Source organism: Sinocyclocheilus grahami, unplaced genomic scaffold (assembly GCF_001515645.1).
Source record: "Sinocyclocheilus grahami isolate Dianchi unplaced genomic scaffold, SAMN03320097.WGS_v1.1 scaffold579.1, whole genome shotgun sequence".
Lineage (NCBI taxonomy): Eukaryota > Metazoa > Chordata > Actinopteri > Cypriniformes > Cyprinidae > Sinocyclocheilus > Sinocyclocheilus grahami.
Genome location: NW_015505758.1, coordinates 1,052,335 through 1,078,312, shown reverse-complemented (window position 1 = coordinate 1,078,312; position 25,978 = coordinate 1,052,335). Strand labels below are relative to the sequence as shown.

Sequence of the window (25,978 nt, the reverse complement as noted above, 5' to 3'; positions counted from 1 at the left end):
GATGATATTAGACTCAACATGATTAATAGATGCACGCACAATTATCCATGTACTGCATACATTTTATACATGTGTCTTACTAACCACAAACAAATGCCTTTCAATTTGAGTCTGTGGAATTCGGGATTAAATGATTGTGCAGCGATTTGTACAAATACAGACATGCATTAATCATTAATCATCCAGGTGGATGAGGAGATACCACCTGACAATGTAAAGCGCTTTGAGTGCCTAGAAACGTGCTATATAAATGTAATGAATTATTATTATTATTATTATTAATATATCATAAATTGCTCATGCAAAAATAAATCTGTGCATATGTGGATCAGGTGACACGCGTGCATTAATTGACGTCTAGTTCGAGTCTATCTTGTTCGGTTCATTTGGATTTTGAGACTTCATTTTTCGCAGTTTAGAGCATTTCACGTCCCCCCCCCCCCCCCCCCCCCCCCCCCCACACACACAACTACCATCGAACAAGGCCCAGTGCAATTCATTAACGTAGGCTATCATGATTTGTGCATGTAGCGATTAAAATGTGCATTTGTGGATTATAACCCCGTTTTCTTTTCTTTTCTCTCCTTTTTTTCTTTTCTCTTTCGCTGAGTTCTAACACTTTTTTCTTCCTTCCCCTATGTCCTTTCTCCACCTCTCTTTCTCTTTATTGAGGTATATCTGCCTTCTTTCAGGGTCTGTATCACGATGTGCCCTGGTGCTTTTATGCAGCAGACAACAGCACCATTTCCTGACAAATACATGCATAGCATTTAAACAACTCTTTCTTGAAGGTATATAACAAATAAATGCATAATATATTAATTATAAGTACTAATACATGCTGTAAACACTTATTTATACACTCATTTATCTAGTTTTTATATCCACTGTTACAATATGTTACAGTAACAGGAGGGACATTTTGCTAAAGTCAGCCATTGCTACTCATGTGATTAACAACAAGCTAATGATCACGGAGGAAGATTTTAAACCTGTTTATTAACAATATTTTTCGAAATTACAAACAATATCAGTTTCCACTATCAACAAGCATAACAGAGTGGACATGTTATGCTTTACCACATCAGTGAGTCATTCTAAAACATTGAAAAAAGGTGAATTAAGCTGTGATACATACTTCTTGTAGATAGTTTGTCACCAAAAAAGTATTCTATTTCTTGAGAGTCATGTGATTAGAGGAACATTCAAAGGGTGTGTTCAGAGGGACTTTCCATCAGAGTAACAAGGGGGGACATTCAATTCAGGGACACATGTTTTAAAGACTTTAAACATTAAAAATGAATAAATAACAAAAAATATATATTTTGGTCAGAAATATTATAAATAAGAATATACAACAATATTGAAAAAAATTGGAATTCGATTTTTATTACTTCCCAGATAGCCAGCCCAATCGGGCTAATTGTGGCTGAGTGTCGGCTCACTCGGCTGTGTTCTGGCCCAGTAATGGTTGCCAGATTTGGCTAGGTTTTGGATGTGCGGATCTGGCCCGATTTGCACATTTAGCCACATTCGGCCCGATTACGGATCATAAGTGCTGGTCTGAGATATGGCCATGCAGACCCGGACCAGTTTAGGTTGAGCGCTGGGGGTGGGTTTCTGGTAAATAGTATGTAGCAGTGACACTTAAACTTAAACATAATATATTTTACCTGCCCTCGTTATGTTATTTTTAGTGTATTTTTTTTAATTTTATTTCCTATTAATATTTTTCCCTTTTATCCAACATTCTCTTTTTTCTTTAACTACATTTGGAAATTAATTATTTAATTAATATAATGAAACAAGCTTAAAGTAGTTAAGGGAACTTTAACATTATTTTTGCTATATGAGTTTCAAGACATACGCACTAGCTTTGACATCTTATGACAAAACCTGTCGGGCTTTTTGTGCTGCTAATTGCCAGAAGATCAGAAGAACTTAATACACTGGTGAGTAAACATTTGATAATCTAACATATAACATAATATTTTAATAACACTTATACTTTCAATATTATACACATACACTATAATATTTTCTACACATATAATATCAAAGTAATGTTTATTTATAATGAAGCTATAATTGTGAGTTTGCTGACATAGTGCTAGAGTTTAGCTCCAATCATAATCAAGCACACCTGATCCAGCTAATCAAGGCCTTAAGGATTACTAGAAACTTCCAAACAGGTGTGAGTTAGAGCTGGTTGGAACTAAACTCTGCAGAGGTCTATAGTATTGCGACTTAATTTCTTTCTTTCTTTTTTTTTTTCTTTTCAATCAGTGCAAAGAAATGCCTGTATGGCAGTGCATCAGATGGAGAGATTGAAAAGTTCATCAAAAGATGGCTGCTGCTCACTTTGGACAGAGATGGGGGAAGAAAAGAGTGGGCCCGATTGCAAACAAATTCTTCCAAAGGTATGTTCCAAATGTTAACATTTACCAGAGTTACCATTCATGTTATCAGTCTGAGATTGTCTGAATAATCATACGTGTCATTGTCTGTTCCTCTTTTTGTCTCTCTTTCTGTCAATCTGTCCCTCTTTTAGGGTAGGCTTACTTGAGGAAGCTCCTGGAGGTTTTTTATTTTTTATTTTTTATAAATTCTAATTTCACTCATTTTCATTGTCATTTTTATACTTTGGGGGGGGGGGGGCATATGTGGCCCAATGCTGGTGGTGTTGGCCCAGTTTCAGTACCCAGACTCGGGCCAGTACTGGCTAAGTGTTTAATTTCTGGTGTGATTGTGGCCCAATGCCGGCAGTTTTGGCAGCCGGACTCGGACCAGTGTATTTGGGTCGATTCTGGGGTGTCATTCATCCTATGTCCATACCGAGTCTGGCAACCGCAACTGGGCCAAGTTATTTCATCCAGCCTGCCAGATCTGGGCCATTATCGGGCCAAACCGTTTTGGCTACCTGGGTTATATTTGTGGCTGAAGTTATGCAAGCTTACTTGGGGACATGACAGTTTAGGCTACTTGCAATAAAATCAGAGTAACTTTTTTTTTTTAATTAATTTTAGGTACATATTTATTGTGTTCTATGGTAGAGGGACAGTAACTGTGTAAGATGAGTATTAGCCCATTTTTACACAAAATATACCACATTATGTTATGGGGACTCTAATGGCACCGAAAGCTAGGAATGACCCATCTATGAATACAGTAGCCTATCGTTAGGCACTGTTGTTAATCATCCACAATTTTGTGGTTTTGTCTCACTTTTAGAGTGATGACCTCTTCCATCTTTAAAGAACACAGTCTTGCGGTCAGTTAACAATAGCAAAGAAATGAAACCGAGGACTGTTGCAACATACAACACACAAACTCGCCTGATCACCTGCTTTGAAGAAAACATTTTTAGATTTTCCAGTAAAACCACACAAAAATGCTGGGTTAAATACAACCCAGTGCTGGGTAAAATAGGGACAAACCCAGCAATTGGGTTGTATTGGTGGGCCAGCAAAGCCTTCTCTGCTGGCCTAAACACTATCAGAATCGCTGATTTATTTTAATATATTTTTCCATGAATGTGTATTTAAATTATTTCCAATAGTTTATTCTCTTAATTTCATAGCTTTTCTCTTGGTTGCACTGCTTCCAGCAGTGTATGTTTATATTAGAGCTTTTTATCCAATCATATTTCAGCAATCGTGTTGCCAGGGTCAGATAAATCTGCCTTAAGGCCTTCAGAATCAACAGTGCAGGTGTCTGTTAGCTTAAATCAATGGCAATGAAACCGTTGCTTTAACCAATCAGATTTCGAGTTGGCAGCACCAGGGCCATCTAGCTGGCTAAGGATAATGTCATAATTTTTTCGTCCTTTGATTGGATGGTCAGCATACTAGCTAGCAAACAGCATCTCTGTAAATCATTTTATTAAAACTTAGTAAAACTTTTATTACTGTTTAGATTTTCAGTGCATTTTGAAAAAATATTTACCTGCTATATTTAGTAAATCTAAAAACAGTAGTCCTAATGACGGCGAAAAACAAGCACACACCTCCTCGGCACCGGCTCTGTGATAAACTTTAAAACACATGTAATCCCCTTATTTGTTTTATACCAATGCTATCTGTAAGGTATAAATGCGCTTGGGTGAATAAATGTCTGTAAGAACATCGGATGGACTGTATTGGTGTCATTTTGTTAGGTTAATGCTTCAGCTACAGATGATGTGTTGCGCAATTGTTAATTGGGTTTTTTTCTTTAGTAATGCATTCATTCTCGCTACATAAGATACCTGTCTGTTATGTAGTGCCCTGTTATACTGCATTACTGTGTTATATCTATGATTTCTATAGCCGTGGCATCATTATGATGGTATGAATAGATGGGTTAATTCATGTAGGACGCCACTGAAGGCCTAGGTGTAAAATGCACGGCCCGCCACTGTATTTAACCCAGCATTTTTTTTTTAGAGTGCAGCTACTTTTTCAAACATTAAAGGGATAGTTTAACCAAAAATTTAAATTCTGTCATTAATTACTCACCCTCATGTCATTCCAAACCCATAAGACCGCCGTTCATCTTCGGGACACAAATGAAGATATTTTTTAAAATGCATTCTGACAGATCTCTGACCCTCCAGACAGCAAGGGCACTACCACGATCAACGTCCAGAAACGTAGCAAGGAGATCGGTAAAATAATCCATGTGACATCAGGGGTTCAACCGTAATATTACGAAGCTACGAGAATACTTTTTGTGCCCAAAAGAAAAAAAAACAACGACTTTATTCAACAATTCGTCTCCTCCGTGTCACCCTAGCACCATTTTGGAGAGTATCCACTGAATGCAAACAGCGTCTGTTGTTCTGTGTCAGCTGCACCACAGCACGGATACGTTTTCTTCGTTGTTTGTGCTTTGATTTGAACAAAGCAACTGTCAGTGGTGTGGCTGACACAAACAACATACACTGTTTATGTTGTTTGTTTTTCTTTTGCGCACAAAGTATTCTCGTAGCTTCGTATTATTACTGATGTCACATGGATTATTTTACCGATCTCCTTGCTATGTTTCTGGACGTTGATCGTGGGTACCCTTGCTGTCTGGAGGGTTGGAGAGCTGTCCGAATGCATCAAAAATCTCTTCATTTGTGTTCCGAAGATGAACGGTCTTACGGGTTTGGAACAACATGAGGGTGAGTAATTAATGACAGCATTTTCATTTTTGGGTGAACTAACCCTTTAACGCTATTGTTTGACAAGTTTTGGTGCAGTCTGACAACATTTTCAAAGTGGCTTTAAAAAGTGACACCGAATGTCCAGCCTATTCACCAAGGACCATCCACTTGGAGATTTCTACAGTCTCGCCATTTGTAATGCAACATTAATTATATACGTATTTTGCAGTATCAAAATGTTCAGACCTCATTTGGGAGAGAAAAAAAATAAAAATCTCACTCCAGCCAGCCAGGTAGGCCTAATCTACGTTTCGGCGGTTATATGCCACACGAGGGCGCCGCTGACACTGAATGATTTTACAGGCTTCTACACTAACAATCCAGTCGCGTGCGCACTTTGGGAAGCATCCATAAATTGAGTTTGGTTTGGAAAGGTGGGGAGGAGGGTCAATGCCGAGAGCCATTTATAGACCAAACGAGCTGGGAGAGAGAAATAGCATACAAAACTTGACACATCCTTTTTAGTTTCTTCAAACGTGCAAGTACAACCTGGAGTGCGCAGAAAAAGGCTGAATTATAGCACCATTTGACGCGTTGGACACTGAAGAAAACCAGACGCATGCCGTTGCTATAAATAACAGTACATAAGACCGTGGTAAGTTTACGCTCTCCATGCTTCCAAGAATTTGGAAACTTGTTTAAAGAGCCAAGTTACTAAATTAATGTTCTGTGGGTTTTTCCAACTATTTATTAAGTTTTGTAAATGCATACCTGACAACAATCCAGTTTTTTTTTCTTTTATCGCTTAATTTTCTAAAACGACTGCACTTTTGTGGCATAAGGAAACTTATTTTGTAAATGACGAAGTAAAAGCTGGGACTAGCCTACGTTAGCTTTTTGATCTTGAATTGTACATTTGACATTTTAATTGTATAATCCGACTGTGCTTGGGGCGTGCGTTATAGAGCAGTCTCATTTTATGACATTCATAATGAATGACATTCATTATGACATTACAATAACATGTCAGATTACACAGTCAATGCAATAATGAACATTACTGTAGTATTCATTAAATTACTTTACAACTGATAGGCAATTATCAATGGACTCATGTGCGGGCGGAGTGTTTTTCATTTAGGAAACTGAAGTGCGCACGCGGCCAGTGAGCTGCTGAGAACGCGGTAGCAGCTGCAGTCAGTGTGAAGGAAACGGCTGTGTGTGTGTACCTATTTAACCAAATTTGGGGGCCAAATTTGTACTCAAAAGTTAGCTAAACCTGACAAAATCTCCAAAAACCACCCTTTGGGTGTGGGTTAGGATTAGTTTATAAAATCTATAACTATCTGTATATAAAAACAATATCTTAGCTAAGTAAACGTGTGTGTGTGTGGAGGCTTTTAACCTTTTTAGTTCATCTAGTCTTGAGTGGAAGCACCATTTCAGCAGTAGTCTATAAGTCGTTGCACAGTTAGTTAAACATTTTTTGAAGTTCTTATTTTGGGTAACACATTTGTGCAGAGCCCATAAAGGGACAAAGTGATGAAAGAAAATATGAGTTACGTTGAAAAAGTTTTTTTTTTTGCGGTCAAATGCCAAGTTTCTCTTATCTTGCAGTCCTGTACAAAAACGTTGTGTTAAAAGAACAATTTTGTATTTTTAGAAATCTCAGAGGAAGCATGGGACATCTGATAAACACTTACTACAGTGTGGAAAAATGAAGTCTTGGGGTTAAGTTGAGCCAGGGAAATAAAATGTATTCAATGTTTAGACAAAAAAATACAGAAGTTGTGCTTCTCCTCAACACTTATGTAAGTTATGAAGAATAATTTACATAACAGCTTTTAAGTAGCTTTCATGTGTGTCTGATGGTCCATGGTTGCAGTTCAGTAAGTGATGGATAGTCGGTGTAAGAAAAGAATCTCTGATAGATTCATCAGACTGATTCAAACAGTTATAACTGCTGAATTTGTAAGTCTTCTTGAACCATTCGTTAAAACCACAGACTCTTACTAGTTGTTCATGAATCAGACTGCACAGGTCACACTGTGAAGAGCGGTGCAGGAATCACTGCTTGGATCTGCAACATATCTGTAGTGTCGTATTTGTTCATGTCAGAAATATATAAATATAAGTTACATCACACATGAACTTAATGTGCTTTTTACTAAAGCAGTTGAAATTGCTGCTTATTGCTGATGTTCTGTATATCAGTAAAAAGTTCATGCTTGCTTAAAAAGGTGTAAACTAACAGGAAACTCTTTGAATGGAACTCTATTTTTCTGTTTGATTAGAAAAAAACCCTCTCAGTATGCTGAATAAACTTTTGTGCAGAAACGGTTAATAAATTGACTGCCTGTCTACTATTCTTCAATATGTCTGTCGATAATATTCAGTTAGGAGTGTGTAGTTAGATTGGGAAGTTATTACATTGTTTTATAAGATGAATTGCAGCATTTGTCTGACATTACCATTAATTCTTGTGGTAATGATCCAGAATGGAAATACTTTACAGCAGGATCCAAGTCCATATTACAGCAATATTAAATATATATATGTTGGTGAAATCAGTTGCACCGGTGACGCTCATGGTGTTGCCATGAGGGTCTGTGACTATTTCTGGTGTCAGCAGGCCAGGGGGTGTGTGGACATGTGCTCTATGCATAATAAAAATACTTCAGCCTCTTTTGTCCATGTGATGAGGACAAGTATAAAAAGCTGCGTTCAAAACATGAACAGATATAAATCACATGTAAACTCAAAGATTTTTTTTTGAAGCAACATACTTGAGCAATCATATGGGAGATGACACGTGCATATAGTATATATATTGTATGTATCCTTTCTTGTGGTTTCTTTCATTCTCCAGTGCAATGGCTCCGTCGCTCTCGCAGGCCTACATGAGGCGCTGGTGGATGGCTGTCACATCAATCATAGAAAACCTGCTCTTCTCTGCTGTATTGTTGGGTTGGGGCTCCCTTCTTATCATGCTGAAGAATGAGGGCTTCTACTCGCACATGTGTACAGGTACATGGTAGGAAGGCATACACACTGACAGTCTTATTCTGAGCAGTTTTATAAAACCGCAACATGATGCAAAGCGTTAAAGTATTTGATTATCTAATTCTTCCTGTGATACTATTAGAGAATGTCACAGAGACTGACACTAATGTGAATGTAACGGAACAGACGGTTTGGCTGAGCTGTGTTGAGCAGGAGGAGATTCTGAATCTGGGCTTTACGATTGGCTCGTTCATCATCAGCGCAGCCACTCTGCCACTAGGTGTCCTGATGGACAAGTTTGGTCCACGTCCAATCAGATTGTTTGGCAGGTGAGAGACATACAGCTATCGGTATAAAACTAGAAAAGCAAAGTTGAATACTAATGTTGAATGTTGGCTTGACAAAGTCTTGCCTGAAAGTTTTCAATAAAGACTTCAAATTTGAAGGACCGTTTTAAAGCCTACTGTAATTTTTAACACTACTCATGCCCTGCAACCCACATCTTGGTCACTTCCACCAACTCTCTGTTTTATGACTTTTGTAGTTCATGCTTTGCATTCTCCATGGTTTTGATTGCAGTAGCATCTTATGATCCAAAAGGTCAGTATTATTATATACTGCTAAATAATTCAATAGGTCTGTAATTAGTTAATCCTTTATATTTAATGTTTTATAAGTAATGCAGGCATTGTTTCTTCTTTTCTTTCACAGTGTTATCAGCTCTCATATTTATTGCTGTGTCCATGAATGGGTTCGGAGGAATCTGTCTAACCTTCACTTCACTAACAGTAAGCCACATGTACACACAAATATATATAAAAAACACATTAAAAGTAGACTGACTTGCATCAGCACTTTCTCTCAGATATATGGTGCTTATGTCAGTTCTTCTTATATATACCCAAGATAACTGTCATAATGATAACTATGCAAAGTTGCCATTTGACCTGTTCTATATTCTGAGGTCCTATTGAAGTTTTAATGTATTTGGGCACATTTTAATTATTTTGTCAGTAGGTGATGTTCATGTTGACATTTGACTCTCTATTGGTGTTTAAGTGTGTGTGTGTGTGTGTGTGTGTGTGTGTGTGTATACACTACCATTCAAAATATAATTATTAAAAAAAAAGTTTTTAAAAGATATATTACTACAATTTGAAATAACTGCTTTCTATTTGAATACATTTTAAAATACATTTTATTCATGTGATGACAAAGCTGAATTTTTCTGATCCTTCAGAAATCATTCTAATATGCTGATTTGGTGCTCAAGAAACATTTCTTATTATTATCAATGTTGAAAACAGCTTTTGCTGCCTCATATTTTTGTGAAAACTGCAATACACTACCACTAACACATAATGATGCATTTCAAATAAATACTGTTCTTTTGAATTTTCCATTCATCAAAGAATCCTGGAAAAAAAGTGTATAGGTTTTCGCAAAAATATTAAGCCGCATAAACTGTTCAACACTGAACACTGAAAATTAAGCTTTTGCCAAGACGGGAAGAAATTACATTTTAAAATATATTAAAATAGAAAGTTATTTCAATTATAATATATTTTACAATATTGCTGTCTTACTGTGTTTGATCAAATAAATGCAGCCTTAGTTTTAAATTACTAAAAAGTCAGGATGCCTGCTTAGTAAGTGTATGTTTGTGAATCTGAAAGTGGTTGTGATCATTTATGCATGTATATTTGTGGACGTGTAAGGTGAAATGTATGACGCCTTTTGCTTAATTTGAATACTGCTTCTCATTACATAATATCAAAACACGTGATTGTTTCATTTCTTGTTGTGCATAAGATGTCAATTTCTGTACTTGCATGAGTTACTGCTTCTGCTCTTGTCTGTTGCTGATCACTTGAGTGCTGCGCATGTTTTCCATCCCCTCACTCTACAGTTTGGCATGCTGATCTCAGCCAATCACAGCACAGATCAGTCTTCACGCCCTCTACTCCAGTGTTTCCCAACCGGGGTGCTGTCTGTCGACAGCAGGGGTGCCGTGAAAAAAATCATTTTTTAATATTTTTTAAATTGCTAAAATGTTCAAAAAAGCATCTATTATATAATATCCATTTCTGATGTCGCCAGTAATTAGAGATGCACCGAAATTCCGGCTGCTGAAAATTAGTTCACCGCTCAGGTTTCACTTTCACGTGGTGAGACGCTCTGCGTATTATCCCGCTCTATGCGTGTGTGTGCTCCGCTCAGTTGCTCCACTCATATACCGTTCATGCTCATCGGAACAGCAAAGTCCACTCAAAAATTGAGCCGACAGGAAACATCGATGTAGTACAGTATTGTTTCTGTCTGCAATAGCCCTACTGTGTTGTAACATGGTGTGGTATATGGGCAACTCTGGTAACACTGTCCTCTCATTCATTGATCTGCTAACCGCTATGTTATGCTCACATGTTCTGATAAACATAGCTTTCTAGGACTAAACATTATTTGGATAATTGGTAAAAAAAAAAAAAAAAGTTAAATATCTTAACCCTACTGTTAGACCTACCTGAAAAACTAAAAAGCAATTTATTTAATTCGAAGGCCTGTCGTTATTTTTTTATTTGTGCTATCATTATTAATTTCTTTATTTGTTATTTTATTACTGACTGCTTCATTTTTATTCAATTCAAAGTTTGAAATTAAGCTATCTTGTGCTACTGCACCAAAATTACCCCACTGTAAAATAAAAAAAACACTGAGTGAGCAAAAATTTGTGAGATAGCTAGTTATAATGATAATTAAATAATGTTTACATATGTATAAAAGCCTACATTAAAATCTGTCATATAAATTGGTATCTTCATTAGAAATTAGCCTACTGATTGCCACCGTTGATGGACAACATTTTTTAATAATATAAAAAATATCTGTATGACATTATATTCTGCAGTTCTTCCCTGTTGTACCGAATATCTATAATTTTCAAATGATCATATCGAAGTTAGAAATTCAAATATTGTGACTAAATTAATTTTGTAGGGTGCCACAAATTTGTTAAAATTTCCAAAGGGTGCCGCGACTAAAAAAAGGTTGGGAAACACTGCTCTACTCCACCAAGCCCACCGTCTCACAACACAGCGCATATTAACATGCACTTAACATGTCCTTGCTTTCTCTCACTACTACTTACTGACCCAGTGACAGCTTTGTACTTCTTTTTCTAAAGAGTGTATGCACCTTTTGGTTTAGAGAGAAAGAATGAAGGCCAGAATGGTTGATAAATAACAAACGAGTGCAAGACTTGCAGGAACATATGCCTGATTTTAGCTTAATCACTCTAGCATCTCAGCCGGTGTGTGTATGTATGTATGTATGCATGTATGTATTGAAATATAATTATATATTATATCATAAATATAATTACATAAAGAACTATATTTTAATAGTAATTAATGACTAAAAATAAATCCTATATTTATGTATTTATTTCATGCGATGCATATATAAAACCAATAAATAAAATAAATTAATATTATTTTATTTATTTGTTTTTGTATATAATTTATTTAATGAACTACATATATAGTAAAAGTGATTATGTATAATTATATTAAATATAATTATGCATTTATTTATTGTTGTACATATCATCAAGCTTTAAGTATAAGCAGTTGCAAACATATATAGTGAAACTCTACTGGCTATAACATCGCTGCATGAGGAGCTGTGTCTTCACATGTTGTGTGGCTGAAGGTTATTTCCAACTTCAAGCTCATAATGCTCTCTAGTGGCAATAGACTAATTTTACCATTTGAATACATACATTAGTATGTTCATTTATGATTCTTTTCTTCATTATTGATTTTCTCAGTTGCCAAATATGTTTGGAAATGTGCGGTCTACGATTCTTTCACTTATGATTGGCTCATACGCCTCCTCGGCTGTCACTTTTCCGGGAGTCAAGGTAGAGATTTTTTTAAATGCATACAACAACAAACACTGTAAGCAACACAGATGCAAAGATGCAAAGTATTTGGACAAATGCGTTTGTCTTGCAGTGCAGCATATGAACATAAATGTCCTCTGTCGGTCTTGTCCTCTAGCTGATCTACGATGTGGGTGTCTCATTTTCTGTTATATTCTGGGTTTGGGCAGGGTTTGCCTGCCTCGTCTTCCTCAACTGCATTATTAATTGGCCAGGAGAATCTTTTCCTGGTCCTGAGGACATCAGATACAAGTGAGTACACGCTAAATGCACTATATGGCCAAAAATATTACGACACCTAAACATCTAATGTGTTTATTATTTTTTACATTTAATTTCAAAACGATAAATATATGTGTGTGTGTGTGTGTATAATATTTGACGGTAAAGACTTTTATAATATTACAAAAGATTTCTATTTTGAACTTTCAATCCATGAAAATATCCTGAAAAAAGTATCACAAAAAGATTATGCAGCACAACTGTTTTCCACATTGATAACAATATGAAATGTTTCTTGAGCTGCAAATCAGCATATTATAATGATTTCTGTAGGATCATGTGACACTGAAGACTGGCGTAAAGAAAACACTTAGTTAAATTCTCATAATATTTCCACAATATTACTGTTTTACTGCATTTTTGATCAAATAAATGCAGTCTTGGTGAGTGTAGACTTTTTTAAATAACTAAAAATCTGACTAAGCCCAAACTTTTGAACAGCAGTATTAGAAGAACATAATACAAATATACAGTATTACACAAATAATTGTCTATTATTGTAAAACTGTACATGAATTTCTGTTTCTCTTTATTTCATAGTACAATGGTGAAGTTGAGAGGTGAAGCAGTGGACCACAAGATGACTGAAGAACGTTCATTCACTCAGGACACTCATAAAGAGCAAGAGGGGACCAAAAAACAACCTTCCACTGATGAAGCAACCAGTGACAGAACAGTTGCACAGAGCCTGGGCAAGTCTCACAAACACAGTCTACAAGGATTGTGAATCTGATAATAAAATAATCTTTGTTATTAATGTTTTTGGGACAGCAGGATCCCCTCCCTTTTACCGTTCTGTGTGCTCACCTATTTTCCTGTGGAGCATCATCACCATGGCGATGACCCAGCTCCGTGTCATTTTTTTCATGGGTGCCATGAATAAGATGTTGGAGTTTCTGGTTACCCATGGTGACTCTCAACGTGAGCATCAACTAAACTTTTCAACCATTATTTTGTTTGTAATGAAATTGAAAAATGTGAAAGGAAAAGATTTGCTCTTTTAAGTGTGTTTTCGTAACTTTGCTCAAGAACAGATGGGTAAATGTAATCCGCACAAGCTTACAAGCGTTTGCTGTAGTTTTGCAGAAGCATGTGTTTGTGGCGGGTGTTTGTAAGTGGGTAGTAAAGATAGTACTTTAAATTGGCTTTATATTGCATTATTTTCACCACCTGTTTGCATCTGTTTTAGCCTCAGAGGAGTTAGTGAAGGAGGCAGATGAGAAAGGTAAGAGAGTCCTATTATTTTCATCAAACCAATATACACTTATTTTGGCTTTGTAACAACCAGTGGCCTTAAAGTATTTGGACACTTATAACACACTTAAAGGGATAGATCACCCAAAGATTCTGTCAGTTTTTGCTCACCCTCAAGTTGTTCCAATTCTGAACGAGTTTCTTTCTTCTGTTGAACTTGAACACAAACCATTTTTCTCCATTTTGGAGAATGTTGGTCACCAAACAGTTGACGGTAGCCATTGACTTACATAGTATGGGAAAAAAATATATGGAAGTTAATGGCTGCCATCAACTTTTTGGTTAACCAACATTCTTCAGAATATCTTCTTTTGTGTTCAGCAGAACAATTGGAGGGCGAGTGAATTGACAATTTTTATTTTTGGGTGAACTAACCTTTCAATGTACAGTATCAGTGACATTGCATTAGATAACAAAATGTCAAACCGAGGATTATTTTGTTTAATATGTTGATGTCTAATGTCTGATGTACAATGTATCAGCCAGTATGATATCAGGATTAAATGGCTACATTATTCTGGAAAGGGCTGGTATAGTGAACGGAATACAAAGTGTGTGTGTGTTATAGTGAGTATCTACTCGTCCATCTTTGGCACTCTTCAGCTGCTCTGCCTGGTCTCCTGTCCTCTGATTGGCTACATCATGGACTGGAGAATGAAGGAGTGTGAGGCCGTGGTGACTTCAGCAGAGGGAGAAAAAAGGTGAAGGTGGTGAAAGAGGAGGAGTGAAATGTTGAATTACTTTGATATGTCAGTTACATGGTTACCTTTTCCCTTTTGTTGTTTTCTTCAGTCCTCCTGGGCCTCCAAAGAGAGACGCGAAGATCCAGAAACTCACCAACGCCATCAGAGCTTTCATCCTTACTAACACTCTGCTAGTCATCTTCGGCATCATCTCCCTTATAGACAATCTACCCATACAGGTTAGACAAGGTCACAAATGTGGTTATTTGTTCAGAAATACTGCAGAATGTCATTTCATTACAAATTATTTTAGTCATTTAAAGTTTGCATTTAATTTTTTTCATGTATAAATTAAAATGTGTAGTCTATATTTATATATAACATACTCAGACATTAATCTAATTTAATGTCATTTATATATAACTTTGCAGTCATACATAATTATAATTTATATAATTATATGGAACTTTGCACTCATACATAATCTTAATTAAATGTATTGCATACATTCATATATAACTGCACCAATTATTATAAGTATATTATTATATGCATTTCCCTTTTTTTTCTCCATTCTGTTTCAGGTGGTGTCTTTTGTTCTTCACACTGCAGTTCGAGGATTTATTCATTCCTGCTGTGGTGGGCTCTACGCTGCTGTGTGAGTTTTACTTCTCATTTGAATTAGTGTTATTTTAGAATCATTGATATACTGTTATATTTTTGGTTAATATTGTGAATTCAATTTATTTTTATATTTTTGTAAAGTTTAAATAACTGCTACAAATGGCTCAGAAAGTTGGCTGTGTGTAATATTTGCTCTTTATTTTATCCTCAAACTGTTTATTTGTATATTTAGCTACCCAACTAATCACTTTGGCACTCTGACGGGCTTGCAGTCTATGATCAGTGCTGTGTTTGCCCTCCTACAACAACCACTCTTCATGTGGATGTTGGGACCGTTGAAGGGTGATCCTTACTGGGTGAGACAGACATTGTTGAGTGTAATACACTATTCATGCACAAAGCAAATGTGTATTTGTATTTAAATAGTGCAGTTTCAGAGAATCATTTTGGTCAAAGTACCAAAAATGCCACTTTTTGAATCAACAGATCAACTTGGGCCTGCTTGTGTTCTCATTGGTTGGATACCTGCTGCCAGGATACCTCTTCTACCACAGGAGACAAATTACAAAGGAGAATACAGCACGTGATAGTCTTTCAGTGAGCCATTCAGCACAAGAAAGCAACAGCCTAAACCAAACAAATGATTCTGCAAAATATCAAACGAACGGGAACGTGGAAACATTTAGTATTGAGATGAATGTGAATTATAAACCTGATTTTTGAGTAATGGTATCATGGCACTTCAGAAACTGGGCTTCATGTTCAGTCACTGTAAAGACTTGACAAATATAAAAGTGTTAGAATGCAAGCAAATGTGCAATTTAAAGCATCAGTCAAGGCTTTGACTGCGTGACTGGGCAGGATGTATTTTCAAGGCTTTTATTATCAATCAGAAAATCATTATGCCATGACCTTCAATATATAGTTTGCTGTTTTCTTCATTGTTATTGCATTGACAATTTGAAATATCCATTAAAATGGTAGTTAAATGTTATATCTTATTATTAAGTTAATATTATTATATCTAAACTTCCTCCCGTGAAGCACCTCCTGCCTCGTCACTTATGTTAAAAACAGTATGAAATCAAAATTTGCTTTATTTACTTTCTTAGGAAAATCAAGTGTTGTTGTGCACAATTTATCAGTGCACATTATACCAAAGACAATCATTTTGTGTTCATAATCTTTTATCAAATCTTGATCTAACTTGCTGAGATACTAAGGGGAACCTGACCTTCAGTCTCCATGTCTCGATCAAAAAGCCTCTATGGCAGAAGTTTTGGGAGAGTAGCTCAGAATTAACTGTGAATTCTTATTCTACCATGTTATGATCTTCATTGTGTATGTGCAGGACACAGACACATTCAAATTCATATTAGTATGCATAGTCAAAAGTTTAAACCATTAATGGAATGTAGAGAATGTAACGTTTTTCTGTACGGGTAAACCCAATCTCCCTTCAAGACTCGGGTAAATGAGGCAGGGCTTCATGAAAAGCTCACTTTACCTTGACATGGATCATTTTAATTTTAAAACATTGGTCGATTTTTTTTGTTGTCATCCCTCTCTCACAAAAGTTGATGGAAATGCAGCTTTATATTACAAAAGGTATTGCAGAGGCCAGTTTTGCACTATATTCTTTTTCAAAAGTGCTGTTCTGTATGTTACAGGACTGTAATCATGCTATCAGTTTCAAGGACTCTACTGATTTTTCAACATAATGGTGCTTGTACTGTGCTCATGTCTTTAAATATGCCTGAAAGAAAAAAATTAAATATATTCAAAAATTTTCTCACAAATCAGCCCATTTCTTAGCTGATTATTTATTTGTAAAAAAAGATTCCAAAATAAGTTGAATGAAAAATACTCCATTCATCATACTCATAAATAGACACAGAGGCACTTAGACACTTACAAATACAACAGATGTGATGTTTACCAGGTGTTCTGGTACATTACATAATAATATACTCTCACACATCTGACTCACTGTAACATTAAATCTGTGACATCCCAGAAAAGGCCCAATTGTCCAGCTTGTGCTTTAATTACTTTTTGCATTAATGTATGATAATGTATAAAACAAATAAAAAAAATACTCTACTGTGAAAAGCTTTACAGTCAGTACGATTTTAAAAGAAATTAATACTTTCATTCAGCAAGGATGCATTAAATGCATCAAAAGTGACCGTAAATACATGAAAAACGTGGCTCTTTTGAACTCTATTCATCAGAAAATCCTGAAAAAAACATGGTTTCCATAAAACTGTTAAGCAGCACAACTGTTTTCAACATTGATACTAATATGAAATGTTACTTAGATTGATTTCTGAAGAATCACGTGACACTGAAGACTGAAGTAATGATGCTGAAACTTCAGCTTTGCCATCACAGGTATAAACCACATTTTTAAATAGAAAGCATTTACTTTCAATTGTAATAATATTTCACAATATTACTGTTTTTACTCTATTTTGCTCAAATAAATGCAGCCTTGGTGAGCATAAGAATCACAGAAACTATAAAAATCTTACTGACCACAAACTTTTAAACAGTAGTGTTGAAGAATTCTTATAAATTAAGGCCATGTGTAATCTGTACTGTCATATAAAGACCATAATAACTCCAATTAACCGTCGTCTTCTTCTTATCTTTCTTCTTTTTCTTTCTGTCCGGGTCATCGTCCTTCTTTTTCTTCTTCTACTTCTTATGGTCTGAATCGGACAGAGTTTCTGTGGTAAAGATGTGAGATTGACAGTTAAGCTTTAAGAAAGCACAAGTTCATTTCTTTGTGTCTGTCCGTCACCTGGCAGTAAGGGATCCTGAGGACGATGATGTTTATGCTTGTGCTTATTCTTCTTCTTCGGTGGTTGAATATGCATCAGTCTATACTGCTCTGATAACTTTGTCAGGGCAGAGATCATGCATGCAAAACAACAACAAACGTCTCACCCACATAACCATTCACTATCAACGCTGTCTAAGAAAGACATCGACAAACCTCAGAGTACAGTCAAAGCAGAGGCAGCATCAGTTACACTTGCCTCCCTAAATGCAAAGGGGATCCTTCTTTTGTCTCTCTCATACACACACACACTTACAGGGCCAGTGTGTAGCCTGAAGCAGGTGAGCATAGCCCCAGTGAGAGGACTGAACGAGTTGAGAGATCGCATAGAGCTGTTGTCCTGAATGCCTGGGCTGTCGCTCATACCTGGAGAACAGAGGGATCAAAACACGGTGTAGTTTCAATACAGGTATTGGAGTAACCCTTGTAGGTAAAGTGCCTACTGTGCAATTTTTTTATGCACAAAGCTTCAAGGGATAGTTCACCCAAAAATGAAAATAAAGAATGTTGGTAAGCAAACTGTTGACAGTAGCCATTGACTTCCATAATATCATTTTCCATACTATGGAAGTCAATGGCTACCGTCAACTGTTTGGTTACCAACATTCTTCAAAATATCTTCTTTTGTGTTCAAAAGAACAAAGAAACAAGTGGAGGGTGAGTAAATAATGACAGAATTTTCACTTTTAGGTGTACTACGCCTTTAAGATGGTAGAACTGCTGTAGAATCGGCAGTGAAAGGTAAAAGTAGACATACACACCAGGAAGCTGAGTTTCTCCTTCACCTTCTTCCCGCAGAACTTGTTATAAGCATGCTCCAGGTTGTAGTGTGTGATGAGATTCGTGTGTCCTGTCAGCTCATTCTCCACTGTGGAGAAGACATGAGAGGGTTAACAGGTTCATGAAGGTGACCAAAACAGCTCTATTAACTCTAAAATTACCCACTACCAAAATTGACCATGGTAACTAAAGTTTCTCAATCTTTTTGACTCCAAGGCTAATCAGTTTCCTCTGGTATTTCTGCTGTAATGGCAATGTTTTGTTTTCAAACGTTGATTACAACAGATTATCATAGAGTACACGTACCAAACAACAATTAAAATTAAATAATTACATTTTAGAATTCCTGAAGTTCCAAATGTAAAATTGTCTTCATGGATTCCACTTTTTTAAACCAATATATAGCTAGAGGAAGGGTGCGTAATGCATATTCAATATAAAAATGGCCAAATAATTGTTGAGTAAATTTTCCACTCCCAGATATCACACTTTTAAAACACTTGTATTTTGTTTTTTTGTGAGGCCCTCTGAGGCCCTGGCTCCCAGGTTAAGAACCATAGCACAAAATACAACGATTATTGTTAATAAAAACAAACCCCCATCAAAATTATTATTATTATTTTTAAATAATTGAATTAATTAATTAATTTAGAAGCTGTTGTCTATTGTTGCCAGGGTAATCTTAGTAAATGTCTTACATGACATATTTTGCATGCCATGGTATGGTTTTGTGGTTACCATGGGAACGTACCATGGTTATTTGGACATAGTACCGTGGTATTCTTTGAAGTAAGTTTAGTTTTGGTTTAGTATTAGTTTTGGCAAAAGCAAAACATCACTACCATGTTATTATTGTGTGGAGGTTTGTCTTGGCTTTACTACTGCACAACGAGCTGTTGACAATTGCTTCCGGTTGTTTGGAGAAACTTACCGTAATTTATCAAGTACTTGATCGTATTGTCCACAGTTCCTAAATTTAAACAGACTCACATAATGCGTCGTAAAAATGCATTATATTGTATAATACTGTACTTTATTTGCATAAATAATTATATAAGATGAGACAAATAATGTGTTTGTGTCACTGACGCATGTTAAAATCGTCGACGGAAGTTTATTTATTACGGTAAAGGAAAAAGGCGACATATTTCCTCTTGTCCTTCCCTTTATGTGACACCATGACCAATAAGCGACGTCGTTTCAGGAAAGTGACCAATCAACGGGCGTGTTTCAAAGAGGCGGGGCGAACTTTTCCTTCGTCCGCAGTGACCTCTGTCCCTTTAAATCGTTTAATTCATTTGCCGATGAATATTGTCTCGCGTTGACGCAGACTCTGCTGTCTCGTGTCACCGCAGCACTCACTCTCTAAAAAAATAAATAATTAAGAATGGCCTTATTAACACCTCTCTTTGCGTTTCTGTATCATTTGCCGCAGGTTTATAAATGGCTACTAAAACCATACTACATAGCCTCGTTATTTATGTCTGTCGCGTTCCTGCTTGTCCGCAAAACACCTGGGATCTGCGAACATCTTTCGACGCAGCGCGAGGATGGCAATTCATGCGATTTTGACTGGGTATGTATAAAGTAGGCCTTTGGGGGTTTTAACACATGCTGAATGATAACGGATACCGTTAACAAAGGGACTGGGCAGTGGCTGGCCAGCAGAATTTGGGGGTCGCTAGTTAGCTGGCAAGAATTTGGAATACCATGCATATAAATGATGCATGTGGAAATAAGAAACATGGCAATGGTCCCGTATGGTGCATCAGAATCATTCACTGTTGTCTTTATATATATTTATTTTTTATAAAAATATAGCACACAGTGGAGTCCAAAAGCCTGAACAATACAGCAAAAATGGGCACTGTTAAATACACAGAAATTTGTAGGATTTTGAGTAATTTGAAACAAAAAACAAGCATTAAAACTGTACTATATATATATATATATATTCAGTATAATTTATGATGTATTTATAATAGACTTAAATATTGAATATATATTAAATATATATATATATATATATATATATATATATATATATATTCAGTATAATTTATGATGTATTTATAATAGACTTAAATATTTAATATATATTAAATATATACTATTATATATAAATATATAATTTATAACATAATATATTATAATATATATATATATATATAAACACTATATAATTTTAGTTTTATATTATTAAGTGTCTTTACTATGCACTAACATTTAAATTAATGATAGCCTTTGTTCATTCACTTTTTTTCAGAGAGAGGTGGAGATACTGATGTTCTTAAGCGCTATAGTCATGATGAAGAACAGAAGAGCAAGTAAGAGTTTCTCCCTCTTAAAACACTCTTTTCCATCTTTGTGCATTATTTTCTTTACAGCATTCTTTATTGATATTGAAACGTCAGCAAATAATCCCCATCCGTACTGAATCTGATGTCGGTTTGCTAAGGTTGAATTTGAAGGTTTTGTTTATACACTAAACATTTGGGTACCTGTGAGTCTTTGTGCTCTCAGTGACAGTTGTCATTGTGTTTGTTGTTAATCAGTTTCCTTTGTCATTCAATGTTTCTGTTACCCTCTCTCCCCCTCCTCCAGCTTTGCTGTTCAACTCGACCTCTTTGCGTGTGCATTTTTGTATCACAAAAGCAATGCGATATGAAAATATGTTTGTTTTTTAATATCTTTGCTCCCCAGTTACCATTGAGCAGCACGTGGGGAACATCATCCTCTTTAGTAAAGTAGCCAATGTGATTCTGTTCTTCAGACTGGACATACGTTTGGGGCTTCTCTACTTGACGTTGTGTATTGGTCAGTATTTTTACTGCAAACAGTCACTGGAGTCCTCTTCCTTTGAAAGAACTGTAGACTAAAACCAAATATTAGGGAAATGTAGTACAGGTTTATTATTGTTAACTGAATCTAAAAAAATACCCATTATCTGAAATAAAATATAAAAAAACTTTAAACTTATTTTAATTCGGCTAGTTGCCAAGGCAGCACTTCTCATTTTTGTTTAGTTAAAATACTAAAATAAATACAATAATAAAATAATAAAGCTACTTAGACATATATATATATATATATAAAAAAAAGAAATAAAAATGACTATTAAAAATACGAAAACCTGAACTAAATTTAAAATGAAAACAGAAAATATACAAATAAAATCTAATTAAACTATGAACAAAAACTATAATAGTATATCATTGATCCTAAAATAACACTGATGTGTTATGGTGGCTGTTAATATTCTCTTATCATTGATGCAGTTTTCCTGATGATCTGCAAACCTCCTCTCTACATGGGCCCTGAATACATCAAGTACTTCAGTGATAAAACCATTGATGTGAGTATGAGTTCATATTAGCCAATTTGCTTTAGAAACAAGTACTTTAGTCACACTTCATGAGCTGCTGGATTTCAAAACAAATTTGCACGGAATGGAAAAAGAAGGAGAAGAGCTGAACAATATGAATGAGAATGATTGGGGAGATGTATACTAGAAGAGCACCAGTGATGGGGTGTCTCATTGCATACTAATCAGCGCTGACTTAAAACATCAAAGGGAACTTGCTTGAGTGTGCTTGGCTTATTAGTAACAGAAATTCAAAGGCCATAAGCTCATTACTATTGCAGCCCAATGTTCTTTGCAAATAAGCCATTGGGTGTTTGAACCCAATGGTAATATACGCTCAAATTTCAGCCACATTCATAGTTGAACTTTAATTTCAGCAGCCTGAGGGGAATATCGTATTCAAGTATATGTTTGAAATGGTTCAGTTTATGCTAGTGAGTGTAGATGATCACTTCTCTTTTGTCTTTAGGATGAGTTGGAGAAGGATAACAGAGTGACCTGGATCGTGGAGTTTTTTGCTAACTGGTCACCAGAGTGTCAGTCTTTCGCCTCTGTTTATGCTGATCTGTCCTTGAAGTAAGAACATTGCTCTTCACTATGGTTTAAAAGTTAAAAAAATTAATACTTGTATTCAGCAAAGACACATTCAATTGATCAAAAGTGACAGTAAAACATAATAATTTGACAAAATATTTTTTTCAAATAAATGCTGTTCTTTTGAACTTTTTATTCGTCCAAGAATCCTGAAAAAAACAAACATTTAAAACAGTTTAATGTAATATTTTTCAACTAATGAAAAAAAAACCCATTAAGCAGCACAACTGTTTTCAACATTGATAGCAATACAAAATGTTTCTTGATCAGCACATCAGAATGATTTGACTGAAAATTAGAGTGATGGCTGCAGAAACCTCAGCTTTGCCATCACAGGAATACATTACATTTTAAATTCTATTTAAATAGAAAACAGTTCATTTTCAATTTGAAATGAAAAAACCTTACCGACCTCAATCTTTTGACTGATAGTGTACATCCGTCTGCTCAGCAGTTTCTGTGAATTTAAATATTCTGAATAGAAACAATTCACTTCTCTCTCACGCAGGTACAACTGTGCAGGGCTGAAATTTGGCAAAGTGGACATTGGTCGTTACAGCGAAGTATCCAAAAAGTATGTTGCTCTGCTGTGTCTCACTGTTTCTCTGAGCTAATTCCAACTGACTGTGACAATATGCAATGTTGTTTTTTTTCCTTCAGGTACAGGGTCAGCACCTCTCCTCTCTCAAAGCAGCTGCCCTCTCTGGTGCTCTTCCAGGGAGGAAAGGAAGTTATGAGGCGCCCTCAGGTGGACAAAAAAGGACGTGCAGTGTCTTGGACCTTCACAGAGGTGAGGCTTAAAGGGTTAGGTAAAGGTGGGGTAAGTGATTTCTGGTAGCCAATGTTGACATTTGAAATCACCAAAACAAACACACCCCTACCCCAAAAGGGTCTCGCCCCTATTTTGATAGCTCCTCCCCACACATACGTACGCAACCCAGGCAACGATTAGTTCTGTGAAACAAAGCAAAACCAATGTTACACCGTGTCTACACCGGACGCGAGCGGCGCAGCGCGACAAAATACTATAGAACTCATTATAATCAGTGATGCTGTCTACACCATAGATATATATACATATCTATGGTCTACACTGGATGCGGCACGACAAATCCCCGACAGAAAACTGCTGCTGCATTCTATTCTTGACGTATTGACACTAATTTCAAATGATTTTCAACGGTCGCTGTATCGCATCTAGTGTAGACAGACTTTAGCTGTTACGACGCAGACACGGTGTTACTCACCTATCGAGAAGAAACAAAGCAACCTCGGCGTCCGATCGCAGGCCTTCCTCTCCTTGAGTTCTCTCCAGCGCTGGAAAGCTGATCCGATATTTACACGGGTCCTACTTTTTGCCTTAAGCCTTCTTTTGTTCTGCAGATGTTTTCCTCTTTTGTTTTTTATCCGCCATCTCTATCTTTCTGTCGCTCGGCTCGGCTAATGTCCGTCCTGTGGTGTGCACTGAACGCTCTCTCCTCCACATCATGAGTTGACACGCCCCTTACTGCTGATTGGCTACAATTTTGTTTTGCTACTCGGCCCGAATCAGTTTTCTAAAGCGTTTTTGAAAAATCGCTTACCCCACCTTTAACCCAAAAATGAAAATTGTCATTAATTACTCACCCTCATGTCGTTCCAAACCTGTAAGGCCTTCGTTCATCTTCAGAACACAAATCAAGATATCTTTGATGAAATCGGAGAGCTTTCTGACCCTGCATAGACAGATTTTTATGGACCAGAAAGTTAGTAAGGACTTCATTAAAATAGTCCATGTGACATCAGTAGTTCAACCTTAATTTTATGAAGCTATGAGAATACATTTTGTGCGTAATTAATGACAGAATTTTTGGGTGAACTATCCCTTTAATCATTTGAAAAATACCTTCAGTGTGAAAAACTTTGTCAGAAACATCCTTCAAACACTTCAGCAGTCTTTAATTTTTGTATACGTTTCTGTACTATACAGATAAATGTGGTGTGACTAGTTTCTTTTTTTGTTTCCAGGAAAACATCATCCGCGAGTTTAACCTCAACGAGTTGTATCAGAAGTCGAAGAAGCTTGATAAGCCTAAAGGAGAGAAGTTCGAGAGGCCCACTGAATCTGTGTTTGCCCCTGTGCCTGAAGAGGAGGAACCGGAGGCCGAGACCATCACTGCGATGGACACAGAGAGCAAGAAGGACAAATAGAAAGTGCATGCTGCTGAAGAGCACTGTGAATCACTATGGGACTGGACCGGAGTGTGCTAATGTTCAGTATGCAGAGAGAAAGAGTTTGTATGAAGTCATAAACGGAATGATTGTGTTAGTGTTTCTTTTTGTATAATGTATTAGTTAAGTGCAAAATCAGTCCAATAATATAGTAAATCCTAATATTAATACATATTTAGATTTCATAATCATTGATATACTGGACACAGTATACACAGACAAAACTGTTATTTGGGACATCGACTTTTAATTTAATCAAGTTAAACATTGGACATCTACCTCTAATATGGTTGATAATTGTGAAGTGATCATTAGTAAGGGGTTATTTTGTGTTGCATATGCATCACTATTGGGGAACAAACTTTTTATCAGTTATTTTTCTATACTACTGTTAATCCTCCTATTCCATTGTAACTCCTAGTATTTGTTTGCTATTTTTGTGAAGCGTAGCTTGGTTTTGTAATGGTACTGACTACTAGACTGAATTCAGTGGTCCAAAAAGAGAGGGTCTTTTATGCCAACAGTTCATGTTATGAACATTTACTAAATCTGTAAGAGTGAGATCAAGATAATATTCTGCCAGATTCAGTTGTTACCTTTGACACTGAGACCCAGTTACACATTTCATTTGAGAGAATATACTGCGGTAAAAGTCTTAAATGTTTTGTATACTAAGTTTATTATTTTAAATTTCTTTATGCTGAATGATAAGCTTTTAACATTTATTTTTTATGTTAAACTGACAGGCACGGAATAAAGCTGCAGGCAGTCTTCACGTTTTAACCTTTTCCAGTTATTACATTGACTGTTGGAAGCTTTTATTGTCAATTGTTTTAGTTCCCTATTGAATAAACCATTCTTGATTTTTCACTAATATTTAATGAATTGATGTCTGAAAGATGACTAAAGTGCTTTGAGTGGTTGTGAAGTTTTTTTTTTTTTTTTGCCATTCCAATAAAACACTTTGTTCAGGTTGTGCATTTGATCTATTTGCTCCAAATTTAAACCGAGTAACCAAGCAGATGTTTGACAAATTGTTCTTAAGCTGAAACAAGCACATCTAAATCACTCATTAAAGCACTCAATTAGCATTTGAAATTTGCATTCAAACGGTCAACGCATTCTCCACAATGACATACTATGTGATGTGGCTACCAATAATATATAGGTTACATAAAACATTTTCTTGATAGACCTTTCAGAACTAACTTAACTAATTCCAGAATAACCACAGGTTCATCACACGAATAGGCCGTTTCAAAACCATAAA

The 25,978-nt window shown here is 36.1% G+C and overlaps 3 protein-coding genes across 3 annotated transcripts; 2 read left to right on the top strand and 1 right to left on the bottom strand.

Annotated features, from left to right (window-relative positions):
• The first annotated feature begins 5,594 nt into the window (after positions 1-5,594).
• LOC107556815 (large neutral amino acids transporter small subunit 3-like) lies at positions 5,595-16,944 on the top strand. The gene is made up of 15 exons (XM_016240042.1): positions 5,595-5,783; positions 7,998-8,155; positions 8,274-8,460; positions 8,676-8,731; positions 8,843-8,919; positions 11,958-12,050; positions 12,190-12,323; positions 12,894-13,045; positions 13,128-13,274; positions 13,543-13,578; positions 14,176-14,308; positions 14,400-14,529; positions 14,875-14,948; positions 15,147-15,270; positions 15,401-16,944. Exons 2-15 carry the CDS (start codon positions 8,002-8,004, stop codon positions 15,635-15,637), a joined length of 1,734 nt encoding a protein of 577 aa, XP_016095528.1. The 5' UTR covers positions 5,595-5,783; positions 7,998-8,001; the 3' UTR covers positions 15,638-16,944.
• A 640-nt stretch (positions 16,945-17,584) lies between these two features.
• Positions 17,585-18,561, bottom strand: LOC107556823 (mediator of RNA polymerase II transcription subunit 19-B-like). The gene is made up of 4 exons (XM_016240054.1): positions 18,521-18,561; positions 18,016-18,125; positions 17,721-17,817; positions 17,585-17,646 (listed from the first exon to the last, which is right to left on the bottom strand). The coding sequence occupies exons 2-4, from the start codon at positions 18,121-18,123 to the stop codon at positions 17,615-17,617; spliced, it is 237 nt and encodes a 78-aa protein (XP_016095540.1). The 5' UTR covers positions 18,124-18,125; positions 18,521-18,561; the 3' UTR covers positions 17,585-17,614.
• A 1,257-nt stretch (positions 18,562-19,818) lies between these two features.
• On the top strand, positions 19,819-25,009 carry LOC107556817 (thioredoxin-related transmembrane protein 2-B-like). The gene is made up of 8 exons (XM_016240045.1): positions 19,819-20,115; positions 20,806-20,866; positions 21,243-21,356; positions 21,818-21,894; positions 22,373-22,479; positions 23,006-23,071; positions 23,158-23,287; positions 24,505-25,009. Exons 1-8 carry the CDS (start codon positions 19,927-19,929, stop codon positions 24,685-24,687), a joined length of 927 nt encoding a protein of 308 aa, XP_016095531.1. The 5' UTR covers positions 19,819-19,926; the 3' UTR covers positions 24,688-25,009.
• The last annotated feature ends 969 nt before the right edge of the window (positions 25,010-25,978 follow it).

Excerpts from the sequence above, each read along its gene's own strand:
- LOC107556815 (XM_016240042.1), top strand. The coding sequence starts at position 8,002 with ATGGCTCCGTCGCTCTCGCAGGCCTACATGAGGCGCTGGTGGATGGCT. Across the intron at positions 13,275-13,542 it reads TACCCATGGTGACTCTCAAC|CCTCAGAGGAGTTAGTGAAG; the intron begins GTGAGCATCAAC and ends CATCTGTTTTAG. Across the intron at positions 14,949-15,146 it reads GGTGGGCTCTACGCTGCTGT|CTACCCAACTAATCACTTTG; the intron begins GTGAGTTTTACT and ends TTGTATATTTAG.
- LOC107556823 (XM_016240054.1), bottom strand. The coding sequence starts at position 18,123 with ATGAGCGACAGCCCAGGCATTCAGGACAACAGCTCTATGCGATCTCTC. Across the intron at positions 17,818-18,015 it reads TCAGGCTACACACTGGCCCT|TTATCAGAGCAGTATAGACT; the intron begins GTAAGTGTGTGT and ends GCCCTGACAAAG. Across the intron at positions 17,647-17,720 it reads TCAGGATCCCTTACTGCCAG|AAACTCTGTCCGATTCAGAC; the intron begins GTGACGGACAGA and ends TCTTTACCACAG.
- LOC107556817 (XM_016240045.1), top strand. The coding sequence starts at position 19,927 with ATGGCCTTATTAACACCTCTCTTTGCGTTTCTGTATCATTTGCCGCAG. Across the intron at positions 20,116-20,805 it reads ATTCATGCGATTTTGACTGG|AGAGAGGTGGAGATACTGAT; the intron begins GTATGTATAAAG and ends ACTTTTTTTCAG. Across the intron at positions 21,895-22,372 it reads TCAGTGATAAAACCATTGAT|GATGAGTTGGAGAAGGATAA; the intron begins GTGAGTATGAGT and ends TTTTGTCTTTAG.